The following is a 14,560-nucleotide window of genomic DNA, read 5'->3' on the forward strand; positions in this document are numbered from 1 at the left end:
ATAGATTTTTTTGCAAAGTTTGGGGAGGATTCGTCCACGGGGAGCGGAGTTATAAGCCACCCAAAAAGTGCTCTTCCTATGAATATATATATATATATATATATATATATATATATATATATATATATATATATATATATATATATATATATATATATATATATATATATATATATATATATATATAGTGAAACACAGCAGAGGAGAAAAACCGTACTCCAGTGAGGCACTGCACAATCCAAGAGATGACAAACTCTAATCCAGATAGAGAAACAAGTTTATTTTAAGTAACGGCAAGCACACACAACAAACAAAACAGGAAGCCAAGGGGGAATCCTGAACAATGCATTTCGCGCTTCCCTGAGCACTTGGCCACTTTAGGGGAGCAAAGGAAAAAAGGAAAAAAATCAACATATTCGAATGTAGTCCCTCTACCATTGCGTCCATCTCCATAGGTCCAACACTATGCCATGAAACCAGGGCGGCCATGTTAAACTGGAGTAGAACCTCATGTAATCCAACAATGGGATGGATAAAGTACAGTGGTTTCACAAATTGCTAAATAAAACAGTTTAGGAAACGGGTCTAAAATTACACCAGATAAAATGTAGCCACAATGGAAAACAAAATCCGATGATAAAAATCAGGGAATGCGAGTGCAAGTCCATAAATATAGTTGCATTGTAAGTATATAACAGAAGTTGGCACCAGAGACAAATGTAATAGTGTCAGTAGGGCAACCATGGAGTTAAAACATGTTTCAGAGAAACCATAAAGTCAAGTGCATTCATAAAGGATCTCATACATTTTACGACCCATAACAACGGCATAAAGTGCAAGTGCAGTTCAGTACAAACATATTTACACAGCAACAGTATACAAAAAATGTCATTAACCATAAAGTGCAAGTGCATATGTAAACCAATATCGTCCTATCTCAAATACCATTATAAAATACATATGGCTAGAGCCTAAAGTGCAATTGCATAAAGTTAGTATACAGCCTTAGGTCTACAGCATTTAGGGCCGCATGATAAGGTGTAAATGCCTGAAAACAAGAAGCCTTAACAATAATGGATCTAAAAAATAACAAAAAATGGAGAGAGGGTGAAAATAGGGGGAGGGAGATAATTTCTACAAAAGACAGCGCAAGACAGATTTAAAGTAAAAATGTCAGGCCAAAATAACAAAATGGCGTTCCCCAAATGTTTAACAAACAGGGTAGCACAAATAATAAGATTAAAATCGAGGGGGCATTGCTATGCCAGGGCGATGTACCAAATTAATCCCTGGGAGAAAGAATATTAGATAGCCAGAATCAAAGAACAAAGGAGAGGGAGAGGAGATGGAGACAAAAGTGCAAAAATATCAGGTACCCATAAATGTATGCAGCTCCTCATCCACGTTGTGGCCATTTGGGTGTTTGGTATCAAAATCTAAAATGAACCTGGTTAACAATTGTCTCAATTTCAAGGTTTGGTCACCTCCTCTCTGATGAGTCGGAACATGGGCCACAGCAAAAAACATGAGTAAATGAAAGTCACTGTCATGCTCCTGCCTGAAATGTTTGGCCATCGGGTACGTCGGGTCAAAATTCTTGATGGCTCTTAAATGCTGCAGAATTCTGACCTTTAATATACATGTAGTTGACCCTACGTACCATTTCAAGCAGGGACATGCAAGGATATACAAAACAAACGGAGTATCACAATTAATAAAATGTTTTATCTTAAATTCAAGGCCTGTAATAGGATGTATAAATGATTTGCACACAGTGGCATGTGGACAGGCCTTACATTTTTGGCACTTAGTGAAACCTTTAGGTAAACCTGGTAGCCAATTGATCATAGCAGAGTTTTTTTCATCAGGGGATAAATAGCTGCAGACCAGTCTGTCCTTTAATGACGTTGCTTGTTTGCAAGTCAATATAGGGCATTTAGGCAGTACTGGACCAAGATCTTTGTCAAGCATAAGAATACGCCAATGTGTCGTAATAATCTTCCGGACATCATGTGAAGCATTATTGAATGTGACAATAAGGTGGGAGTCATCATGGTCCTGGTTTTTCTTGCTGGTAGGACCATGCAATAGTTTTTCCCTTGAAAGTGCACATGCTTTGTGAAAGGCCATTTCTATAGTCTTTTTGCTATAGCCTTGTTGTAAAAAGCCAACGGCGGCCATACTACAACACCGGTCAAATTCAAGAATATCTGTACAGGTCTGCCGAAAACTATTATTTCGCCATATGGAATACTTTTCTTACAGGACGGCGGATGGCAACTCGTGTCATGCAAAGAAAGGCCTGTGTTTGTGGGTTTTTTATACAGAGATGTATGGATTCCTAGATTGTCAAGCCTCACAATGACATCCAGATTTACTATCTCTGTGGAGCTGTGGCATTCAGTAAATCTCAAATTCACAGCGTTATTGTTAATACTGTCCCCAAAAGACACCCAATCGCTTTCACTGCCCTTCCAAATTATAAAAACATCCTCGATATAACGCCACCAACTAATAATCTGTGTTGGAAACCTTGATAAAAGTAAATCAGAAAGAAAGGTTGCCTCCCAACACCCAATTGTCAAATTTGCATAGGACGGAGCAAAGGTGCAGTAACTCTGACTTGATGATAAAAGAAAGCCTCAAACAGAAAAACATTGTTGGTTAAACAAAACAATAGCATATCCAAAATCATACCACTGTGCCCCAAAAAATTCAAAGAACGAGTGTCCAACAAATATTTACAGGCTGCCAACCCAATCGTGTGATCAATAGGAGTATAGAGAGAAACATCATCAAGGGTTGCCAGAATTAATCCCTCCTCCCAAGGTATATCAGTGATGTGACTTAAGAAATCCTTGGTGTCCCGTAAGTATGAAGGTAGAACAGAAACAAGCAGAGATAAGGTCTCATGGATGAATTGTGCCAAGTGTTCAAGAAGGGAACCACAGAGTGACAATTGGCCTGGCCAGCGGATGAGTGAGGGATGTATGCGTCTTGGGCAGAAAGTAGATGGTAGGAACAGTATGGCAAGCTGGAACAAGAAATTTGACCACTTCGTCCCCAATTAGGTCTTTTTCGGCCCACTTGGCACACAGAGAAGTAAGCTCCTAAAGTATTTGACCAAAAGGATTTTTGGATAGCCTGGAATAGCAGCAGCGATCCCAAAGTTGACAATTGGCTTCAGCCACATAGCAATCCCTGTCCTGGAAAACAATATTGGAGCCTTTGTCGGCCGGTTTTATAACAATGTTAGACAAATTCTGTAGTTCACTCAAGGCCGAAAGTTGTGACATGGTCAAATTCTGTTTACAATTGAAGGGTTTTTTGCACAATTTATGAAGATCACGGACGCAGAGATCATGGAATGCCTCAAAGCAACCCCCCCACAGAAAATTGGGGATTAAACCTTGACTTGTTTTTAAGTTTGGTACGAATATCCCAATTGGGATCAATGTCAAAGTCAACAGGATCAAAAGTGGAGGGATCAAACAGTTCATTATTGAGACAAGCCAAATCGGTCAACATGGGGATATCAGAGATACAAAGGCCAGTTTGGCCAGTTCGAGGCATAGGTGGTCTGGCCAGCGGTGGATTAATAGAGAAAAACGTTTTAAATCTGACCTTACTTAGGAATTTGTCAAAATCCAGACGTGACTCAACATAATCAAAGGTCGTGGTGGGGCAGAAGTTCAGGCCCAGTGAGTGTAGCGATAGTTGCGGACCCGTGAGTATATGGGAAGACATTAACAATTTGATGAATCTTCATATTTTCAGTTGTTACTGTTTTGCTCCAGAGCGCATTGACCTGCTCTGTTGTTGTACATCGGAGCCGTTTCCCACGACACCCTCGATGTTTTTTTTCCTTTTGACAAGTTCTGTTCATTTCCTTTTCTTTTCTGAGACAGACATCAGATTCCGAAGTAATAGCCTCAGCATCACCCAGTTGGTTCAGCAATGGTTGTGTAGCCGAAATATATATATATTTTTTTTCCAGTATAAAATAATTTAATGCACGCATTGATTGATGGGCACGTTTAAATTTCTGTTTTTTTGGTACAAAATTGAAAGTGGAATGAGATATTCAACAATTTTTCATAATTGAGTAATTTAACTTACAATGGAGTTACTCACTGATGATCAAAATCTAATATTCTTTTCTCTTTGTTTTCCCCTATCTTTTGTCTCCTCTCCTATGCATGGTACACAAGCAAAATAACCACTCATTTTTCTTATGTCAACGTTACATACTTTTTATTATTCATTTTGTATTCTTTAATTTTGTCTAATAATTTGATTCCTATATTGGTTAAGGTTGCTAATTTAAGTTTTGCCTTGAAAAGGACCATGTTGGTCGAAACACGTGTTGGCAAATCATTGCAAGTGACACATTGATTTGGTCATTTATAGCAATCGAAAGTATTGATTCTTGCAACATATGTACTGATTTTGTCAATTAAAATAGACAATACACAAGTAACTGGGCTACTGAGTGTGATGATAACATTGGATATCAGTTAGCAATATTTTGTAAGAAGTGCATTAGATGATGGCACACCATGTTTAATTCTGTAAAAACAAGGACTGACAAAGACAACCGTTTTGTCTTGTACATAGGTATTAGATAGCCATTTGCCCGGCTTGACTATCATATGCATATGTAAGCAGACCATTTTCCACCTATTGACATTTTATGGTCAAGTAGTACACCATTATGGCAGTGCCTAGAAAATGCTTATCCAATGACTACACAAAAGCCATATCTGTTTGGACTGACAATGCTCGTTTTCTTTCCTTTCTCTGTACCGTGCAACACTGCCACTTGCATGGTCTCTTGGTGATCTGGCAGATCAGCAATGAAAGGAGGGTTGGGGCGGTTTGTAAGTGGGATTATGAGGGAGAAGAGCAAGAGAAGTTAGACATGCTGTTGGCAGCTTCAATTCGGAAACACTAGTCATTGAGCGTTGGTGCGTTTTTGGTTGGTAGCCATCACATGGTGTTGGGGTATGATGTGCATTGGTGATGTGTGTGTGCTTGGTTTCATGTTGGATGTTGATAACTGTATACGGTAGAGGTAGGCTTATGTTCACTTTGGAGTTTGAGGGCGAGTATGCAGAACATTGAGTATGGTGCCACACATTTCCTACTCCCAAAGAAATATCCAGGTGCAACACATTCCCTATCCTCAAAAACCATCCAAGTGCAATGCCTTTCCCACCCCCAAGGGCCAACAAGTATCTACCAGGGAGTTTGTTCCCTAATTTTGTCAAAAGTCTGGCATCCCGCAACAAAGGCTGTCTGATCTGGGTGGACCACGTCAGGGAGCACACGCTCCTGCCGCATCCCCAGAATTTTTTAAAAGATTTTTCGTCCGCTATATTGCAAGTAACAAGGCAATCAAAATATACTCACCTAGGCGATTCACCATAGCACTAAAGGTCTCCACTTTGCAGCACCCTTCTAGAATATTCTCAGCAAGTGTTGACATTTTGTTTTTACTAATGTTTATGGTTATCAGTTCAGGCAGGCGTAAAGGTGAAGCTATTGCAGAAATTTTATTTCTAGATGGGAAAAGCAGAAAAGAGCTAAATTAAACCAATGCCAGGCCATTTTTGCAAACAAAAGTCAAAAATGTGTTAACCAGAACAATAGAAGGTCTCTTTATAGTTAACTTTTCAAAATTATTGGTGTCAGATGGCATGAACATTTTAAAAGAAGTAACACGTACTGTGGCAATAAGACCCGAAGCGGCAGGCCAATACCGTCCCAGGTAATGCCCCGGGGGGCCGCTAGTTACGAGGGCCTTAACGAGCCCCCGGGAACATTACCATGGGCAGTATTGGCCTGCCGCCTCGGGTCTTCTTGCCATTAGTACCTTGGCCTGTTAGACCAGGGTACTAATGGCATTTTTTTCTGTTCCAAAACGCTGCCACATTTCAAAACAAAAAAAATTTAAAAAGTCAAATAAAATGGCAGCCAGGAAAGGGAAAACGTAGTCTGTTTTCCCTTTCCATGGCGGCCATCGGTAGCTGATGCGCTGGGAACAGAAGTGTTCCCAGCACGTTCGCTCGTGAGAAAAAGAAAAAAGAAGGTAAGTGGGGTTGGGAGGGCAGGGAGGGGATAGTTTGCAGGGGAAGGGGTGGAGGGAAAAAAACGTACCTGAGTCCCCAGCAGGGGGGCGAAGACAGCCTCCAGACTTGCAGAGGCTCGGGCGGAAATTGCCCAGTTCTGAGCCTCCTCATTGGCTAAGGGGCTGCCACGCCCCCCCACCGGGATCAAACGCAGGCACTTGCGTGCGTCCACGGGATTGTTATGTGGTATGGCTCAGAAACGAGTCAATCACATTCATGCATTCTGTGGACGCACGGACCGCCAGGTACTAATTACCAGTAACTGCAATACTGTTAAACAGTGGCATTTTCCAGCCACAGATTTACCTTGTGGCAGGGTTATAAGATTGTCCGTAAGGAGTTTAAGCAAAAAGAACATTATGCCTCCAATGCAAGTAAAGTGAAATCAGGGTTGGATCATGCTTCAGAAAAGACCTGAATTATAATTATAATTCTGGCTTAGTGGTCCATACTACCCATAACAATTTAATGATAGATTTCAGGAATCAGGGAATGTGTGTAACACATTGTATATTGCAAACTTTCAAGGTACAGAAATGTTGTCAAATTGAGAATAGGTTCAAGAAATATAAAATAACTGCCAATAGAACAAGTGAAAAATACCAATGCTGTATAAAACAAAGCATGTCCCCGAATTAGACCAAAGATAAAAGAGTGCCAACTCATTAAGAGTGCTTTTTCAAGGCACAAAATAATTTACATTGGTCACAAGTTGCACCCTCAGATAAAACACAAGGTTAACAAGTGAGGAGAATCGATTGCAGCCCCTATTCCTTTAAGGTAGCCTTCACTATGATAATAGATGCTATCTTTGTGGGGTTAATGTAAATCATTTTGTTCAATTATGAGTTTTGTAGTTATGCATATTTGTTTGTTTATTTGCATTTATACAGTGCTACAAACCCTCCGGCATCTGAGCGCTGCTTACCCACAGAGTGTGGTGCTCATTTATCGACCTTGGAAGGATGAAAGGCTGAGTTTGGCTCTGCTGGTATTCGAACCTGCATCGGCAGACTCTGCATGGATGTCAAAGCGAGCGTTCTACTCGCTGTGCTATCTGACCGGGTTACTTGCTGTGATAAAAATAGGCAATAAAGCTAATCCTCTGATGTTTAAATAAAAACCCTTTGGTTCTCAACATATCCTCTCCAAAAGGAATGTGTTCCTGAAATTATTTTAAAACTTGAGCCAAGGTGCCCAAGAAGATTTTATCTACTTCTTGCTTGCATTTTCCTCCATGTCTAACTCTTTCATTAGCACTTAGCACAAGCCAAGGATTATGAGTATGCACTTGCTACTTGAGTACTTGCTACTTGAGCACATATTAGACAGTCTAAATGAGTGGAAGGTTAACTTTTCAAAAAGTTACTGCTACTGGCAACTTGTCAGAAAACGATTGTCCCAATACAGTGCATTTTTATTCAGGCCAAGATTTAAACAGTTTTACAATTAGGTTGGCCGTCATATGCATATGGCCTTGACTCCATTTCATGCTTATAGAATGCATTTGGTGCACTATATGCATCCATCTCATAAACATAACAGGTACTGTATACACAGTTAACCGGGAAATGAAACTAAAATGCCATGGCTGATCTGCTAGCTTTAGCAGAATTGCACAAACTCCTTGTGGAAGACTACCTTTTTTAACAGCAATAGACAGAATAGAAGAATAAACTATCACATTACACAGTTATTCTGGACATTGTGGCAAATCCCGGTATTCAGTCACTTCTCACCAGAGGGAAGCTTATCTTTTGAGGCTAAGGAGGTGAGCCCACTATGCAATAATCCTTCATGGGGTGGCGGCATGCAGGACGTCACTGGGAGAGACGCCCCTCTGTGGGACATGGACACCTGTTCCGCAGAAGATCTCCTTAGAGCCCTCTCTTTTAGAGCAAGAGTAACATCAGAACTCTAGAGACAACCATCAAACAAAGCCACTGTTATTATTGTGACATAAGACCCAAAATCCAAACTGAGGAACAATGTACCAAAACTACTGTGAAGAAGAATAATGCTGGGCGGAGAACATCAATTACTCAATGGTTGGAAACCAACACTACTGTGACGAAGAAGAATGAACAAACAATGAAGAGTTATCAACTATAAGAGAACAGACTATAATCCTCTTCTGGGAAGGTGGACTACTGTCCATGAGAAGCGAAACTAGGGAGTTTCAAATCGGTCGAGTCAGGAGCGCTGAGAAAGTCTGGAGATACTCCATTGGGAGGAAACTGCAAGTTGCTGTAGAGAACTGAGGATGGCGAAAACCAGAGAGAGGGATATGAAATCACCAGGAGAAAGAGCAATTCAAGAGCAGTGGCGTGACCCAGGAGAGGTGGACTGTACATTCTGGTAACAACACAGACCGCTAGAGCACAGGTGCCACGGAGAAGAAAAAGAAGGTGTCGGAGCGAGAACCAAAGCTGTCCTGACTACGAAGGAAGTCCCTTTCCTGCAAACAGGCCCAGTGATGCCAACATATATAAAGCAAAGTGGCGAGAGACGTGGGAGGGAAGACGGGGATAAAGAGTCGGCTCAGCCTACGCGTCCCAGTGAGTGGCCTGAAACTAAGAAGAGTGAGAAACAGTATGAAATCTCTTTTTACTAGTGTAAGTAATATAAGAACTGGACAAGAGATTAAGAATAACGAGCAGGTCTGCAATAAATCTCTCAAGTAGAAGGACATAGAAATAGAGCAGGAGGAACAAGATTTTAAATGCCTAATTCAAAAGGATTTTAAGATCTACAGAAACGGAGAGGATAAGAACCACATAAAGAGGGTTTCAGTATCCCTAGTAATCTCAGAGGAGGTGAGACTTTCAGAGACACTTAAAGACACTTAGACACTGTTTGACAATTTCCAAAGACCATAAGGCTGTGAAGGAGAAGCCTATAAAGAGGGGGAACCCGAGACTTGGAAAAGTCTCCTAGAGGAACTAAATTAATTAATTCAAGAGCTATCTAAAAAGTATCTCAAAATTTGCTGCTAAGGCTGAGGAAGCCTATCCAGGAGAAGGGAGCAATTTTCCTTTTTAATTTTTGTGTTAGTGGTGGGGACAGAGCACCTTAGCTTTGGATTGAGGACAGACAGTTTAGTTTGGACTTCACAACGGATGACAAGCACCTTAGTTGGGTTAGGCAGGGAAATCCATAGATTAGAGATAGTGAGGCCTTTTACACTTATTATTTCAATAAAAGAAAGTCTACAATGGCAAAACACGTGCGTCTCCTTCTGACCTACCACAATATTAATAGCATATGTAGTGAAGAGCCGGTGTTAGAAGTTAAACTTATTGATGCAGCATCTTAAAATCCATTAGCTCTTATTAGATTATGAACCTTTGAATGAAATCATCATTTGAAACTACTCTGGATGAAGGTAAAATAGCAAAGACCCAATGAAGACTGTACATTATTTAGAAGATCAATGATTTTCATGGTAGAAGAAAAGGCTGCCAAGAATGTATAAAAGTGGTGGTATCAGAATTACTGCCACTTTTCCAACACCACCAAACTCAAAGTTAGGCCTTAAAGTGGGGGATCTACCTCCAGGAAAATAAGGAAGATAAATCCTCCACCATAAATGCTGAGAAATCGGACAATTGGCAGAATTACCACTGGAGGAACTACCGCTGCCTGTGGTGCTGCTGAAAACCCCATAGAATACTATGGACTCATAAAAAATTAGGATTTATGCCACCTACCACCACGTGCAATCTTGTGGTTGATCTACGGGACCACGTGGTGGCTTCACCATCAACCCCCACCGTTCTTCACGCATCACATAGTTGCTGTCACAAAAACATGCAATCTACAACTACACCTCATATGCAAAATCAGACATCCTCCCCTGATGACTTCTACAGTGCTAGTTCTTTCCCAGCTGGACTAATGCAATTTTCTGCACACTGGACTCACCAACAGCATGCTTGCCCCCTTGCAAACCATACGAAATGCAGCAACCAGACTCAAGCTCCACCCACCCAATAATTCACACATCACCCCAGCTCAAAGCTCAAACTTTGAACCATGCAAGGAGATCCAAGACCCTCTGAGTAGACCAACGCTGAACAAAAATTCAAGTAACATAATAACATAAGAGTGGCTTGCACTCTAGATGGCTGTGTGACCAGAGTTTTGCCTGCCCTTTGGCTATATTGTTCTGTGACCTTCCTCCTGCCCGCTCAGGGCTGGAATTGTGTTATATAGAAGCCTTTTCCAGGAGAAAGCTGCTTTTTTCGCAGGCGAAGGTGTGGGTTGTGCATGTTTGGCCGGATGTGGGGGCTGGGACAGTATGGTGTGATGAATCAGAGAGGACTGCCCCAGAAACTGTGGCCTGGGATATCTCATGTGGCATGGGAAAGGCAGACACATCCTGACCTTGGAGATAGCGTTGTACGGGAGGCTCACATGGGAAATGGGGTGGGTACAAGTAAAGAAGAAAGGTATAATACTGGTTATAACTTCCCCAGAGATATTACCCTTCTTATGGCATATTGTCAAATGAAAGAAGTGGAGAAAACAGATTTTTACATTATAGACTCAAATCCCATAATGCCCAAAGTATTGGGACAAAGAAGAGGACTGCAGAGGCACAAGACTGCAAAATGCAGCCTATTAGTGGTAATGACCCACACCTGTGTGAGACAGAGGCATAAAAGGCCCCCTCAGGTGCGTGCCATAGAGAGGAGTAGCAGTAGCAGGTGGAGTAAAGGCATAAACTCCACAGTGCAGGGGTTGTAGCTGAAGGAAGATGGATGCCAGAACCGCTGTGGCTTGGGAGTACGGATGCCAGTTCTGAGAGGGTCTTTTCCTTTGGAGACCTGCAGTGCAGAGATTGTACAGTGGGAAGTGATACAAGCACAAGCTTTCACCATGGAGATCGTTATTGCAGAGGTCACGCAGCAGGGAGAATTGTTGTTACAGACTGCTTCCCAGAAGATTGTGGTTGCAGAGACAGCACAGAAGGAAGCATGAATCCAAGAAGGCTTCCCCCCCTGCTCCCAGCGAGGCCGACTCCGGTGGCAGGCAAGTGCCAGAGAGCCTTAGGAGCACGGAATGTTCCTATTCTGCTCAGCAAGGGACACTGAAATCCAAGCAAGGTAGTTTTCCCTGATGTCCAGAGAAAAAGAAGCCAGTGAGTTCACTTAAGCATTGTGACCCCGGAGCACTCCGTAAATGCCTGCTGGCTTTCAGCGGGTCTTTTGAATACCCAACTAATGTAAAAGCGGTAGAGTGGCAGAAACCTCAATATGAAGCATACCAAACTGATGTAAAACAAAGATAGTTTTTTTTGCATACCAAGGGAATGTGAGGTGGCTAAAGCGAAGAATAAGAGTTTGGCAAACAAACTAGCAAACTTTAATTGTGAATTAAAAGGTCAGAATAATTACCAACACAAAGAGGTAACCTTGCTTTAAAAGGACAAACCATCCTTGTCCCAATCAAAACGGAACCCTAAAGACCCGACTGGTTTGTAAACCCCTTGTCAGAAATGAAAAGAGACAATAGAGGGGCAACAAGGAGCAGGAGTGAGAAGGAGACATTATAAGAACTTGGTTAATGCAAGAGGGGGAAAACCAAAATGGCAGGAAGGCTGCCCTTCTCACAAAAACTGTAGAGAAGGAGAGAAATAACCTGTATTTCATGTGGTAAACAGGAGTGCAAAGCACACGGCACCAATTTGTTATATGTTTCCCCAAAGAAGTAGAAGTTGTAGTTTAAACTATATCCAGATATAATCCTCCAAGTTGCATGAAGATAACAAATAACCACACAAGTACTCGTAGAAGTAGTAGTAGTTTTATTAGTCCTGGCAAAGGAGCACACCAGGACAAAGGCCCTTATAGTATAGGCCTGGCAGGTGAGTAGACCAGGCAGAAGTCACTGAAGTACTGTGGTGTGTTTAAACGTCTTGAAGAGTAAGTGGCAGAGCCACTGGAATATTTTGTTGCATTGTTATTGAAGCATCCTGACAAAATGTATATTACAGAAGCAAGTGTTCTATAAATTGTTACAAATTCATCTAACATTGTGGAACCAAAGGTTTTGTGAGCGACTGCAGAATTATCGTAACAAAGACTTGCGTGTTGATTCTAAAGAACTATGAAAGTATGGTTTGTTGATGAGAAGTTATTTTGAATTCTTTGTCACCTTGTTGGATAATAACTATTGGGAGAATTCAAGTTGGATCTTTTATTGTCAAAGTGAAACTAAAAGACCTAAAGTAGAATTTTGTTACAAGACAGTATTTCCTTATCTTTTTGAAACTGTTGAACAGAATCCTGCTAAAATCTGGGGAAGGGGAATTCACCCAGATAAGGAGAGACTGTTATCAAGTTGTGAATCTTGCAAATACATCTGATTTAGTTTAACTGCCATATATTACCTTGTTGAGTTATTGCATGTATAAGTGTGACGGACAGAATACTTTTGTTAGAGTGTTTCCTTTAGTTTATTTTAGGCAGGGACATTATTGTCAGGATAGGGAAAGTGAGGGGTTTATCCAATCTTTTGAGTTAATAAAATAGCATCTTTTGAAAACTGTTCAAAAGGTTGTCTGCCTCACATTTCTGACCCCTCACACTGGTATCAGTCCCTGCCCTGGGGCATGAATGCCTGTTGCTAGGCAGACTGTGTGGCCAATGGCTATCCATGGGACTACATTAAACCTCACATATAAAAAAAAAGACCATCATTCAAATACTATAACATAAACGGGGTAATTCATAGAATCCAGCGCACAAGTGGCGCACGCGACTGGCGCACAGTGTGCGCGTGCGACAGTCTGCACCAGCCACGTGCGCTAAAATCCATTTCCATGCACAGCGTATTCATGGATTTCAACATCCAAAACCAGCCGTGGCGCAGAGTGGCGCAGCGACCCTGCAGCAGCGTCAGTTACGCTCCCAACCCCTCCCTGTGCACCATGCACAGCGCACAAATCCCGTACATGGCGCACAGGTCGTTGGAGCAGCATACAGCCCCCCAACCACAGAAACACCTGTAAAACTCCCCGCGCACCCCTCTGAATACATGTACACCCCGGCGCGATTGGCCCTGTGCGAGCGTGGTACGTGTATTTTGGGGGTGCGCGGGGAGTTTCACACGCGATTGGCCCTGTGCGAGCGGGATACGTGTATTATTGGGGTTTGCGGGGAGTTTCACACACGATTGGCCCTGTGCGAGCGGGGTACGTGTATTACTGGGGTGCACGGGGGGTTTCACACGCGATTGGCCCTGTGCGAGTGGTGTACATGTATTACTGGGGCTTGCGGCAAGTTTAACACGTGATTTTGCTGTCAGAGTGGTGTACGTGTATCCAGTGGGGTGCGCGGGGAGTCCCACACGTGAATTGGCAGTGTGGGTCCTGCCAGGTGTCCCCTCTACCCCCTCCACATCCCCTGCAGGCAGCCCATACCACAGGGGACTACCCTGCACCCCTGGTCATGTCCCTCAGGCAGCCCATCCACCATGGGCATGCCCCCCAGCCAAGCCACATGTCACCTTGCAATATGATCACCAACTCATGTCCCCCAGCACCCCCACCTCCCAGCAGTGAGGGGCACCTGCCAGCAGGCCCCCACTCATGTCTCACTCATGTCCCCCAGCACCCCCACCCTCCAGCAGTGAGGGCACCTGCCAGCAGGCCCCCACTCATGTCCCCCAGCACCCCCACCATCCAGCAGAGAGGGGCACCTGCCAGCAGGCCCCCACTCATGTCCCCCTGCATCCCCACACCCCAGCAGTGAGGGGCACCTGCCAGCAGGCCCCAACTCATGTCCCCCAGCACCCCCATACCCCAGCAGTGAGGGGCACCTGCCAGCAGGCCCCCACTCATGTCTCACTCATGTCCCCCTGCACCCCCAACCCCCAGCAGTGAGGGGCACCTGCCAGCAGGCCCCCACTCATCCCACTCATGTCCCCCTGCACCCCCACCACCCAGCAGTGAGGGGCACCCACCAGCAGGCCCCCACTCATGTCCCCCCCAACATGTCCACATGACCCACAATCATGGCCCTCATGGCCACCAAAATCCCACGGCACGCCACCCCTGCCCAAATAACCAACCAAGCATAACATACACCCCACATTGAAATGCCCATTACATGAAATAACCCAAATGGTATGTATGTACATCAACACATGTCCGTTACACACAGACAATGGGTGCCAGTGAATGTGAAAACCCACATCGTGACATGCAAGAAATCAATGATAGAATACCACATATTGAAGTACGGGAACAAATGTATTGAACAAAAAATGTGGTTAAAGAAATCCAAAGACCATGTACATAAGGAAAACAATGCAGAATGTCACAATGATAAAAAAAGGAAATCAGAATCCAAAATATATGAAATCAAAAATGTCTCCAAAGTCTCCTTCCAACAAAGCCAATCCAAACAGAAATGAAAAAGTAA

The 14,560-nt window shown here is 43.1% G+C and overlaps 1 protein-coding gene across 1 annotated transcript in view; it reads right to left on the reverse strand.

Moving 5' to 3' along the window:
- LRRK2 (leucine rich repeat kinase 2) overlaps positions 1–14,560 on the reverse strand; it is a 2,398,611-nt gene that overhangs the window by 1,392,197 nt on the left and 991,854 nt on the right. The window contains exon 25 of the mRNA XM_069629211.1: positions 5,413–5,561. Coding sequence (XP_069485312.1) covers positions 5,413–5,561 — 149 coding nt within the window. The remainder of the gene's footprint in view (positions 1–5,412; positions 5,562–14,560) is intronic.

Source organism: Ambystoma mexicanum, chromosome 12 (genome assembly GCF_040938575.1).
Source record: "Ambystoma mexicanum isolate Mex_15411 chromosome 12, UKY_AmexF1_1, whole genome shotgun sequence".
Taxonomy (NCBI): domain Eukaryota; kingdom Metazoa; phylum Chordata; class Amphibia; order Caudata; family Ambystomatidae; genus Ambystoma; species Ambystoma mexicanum.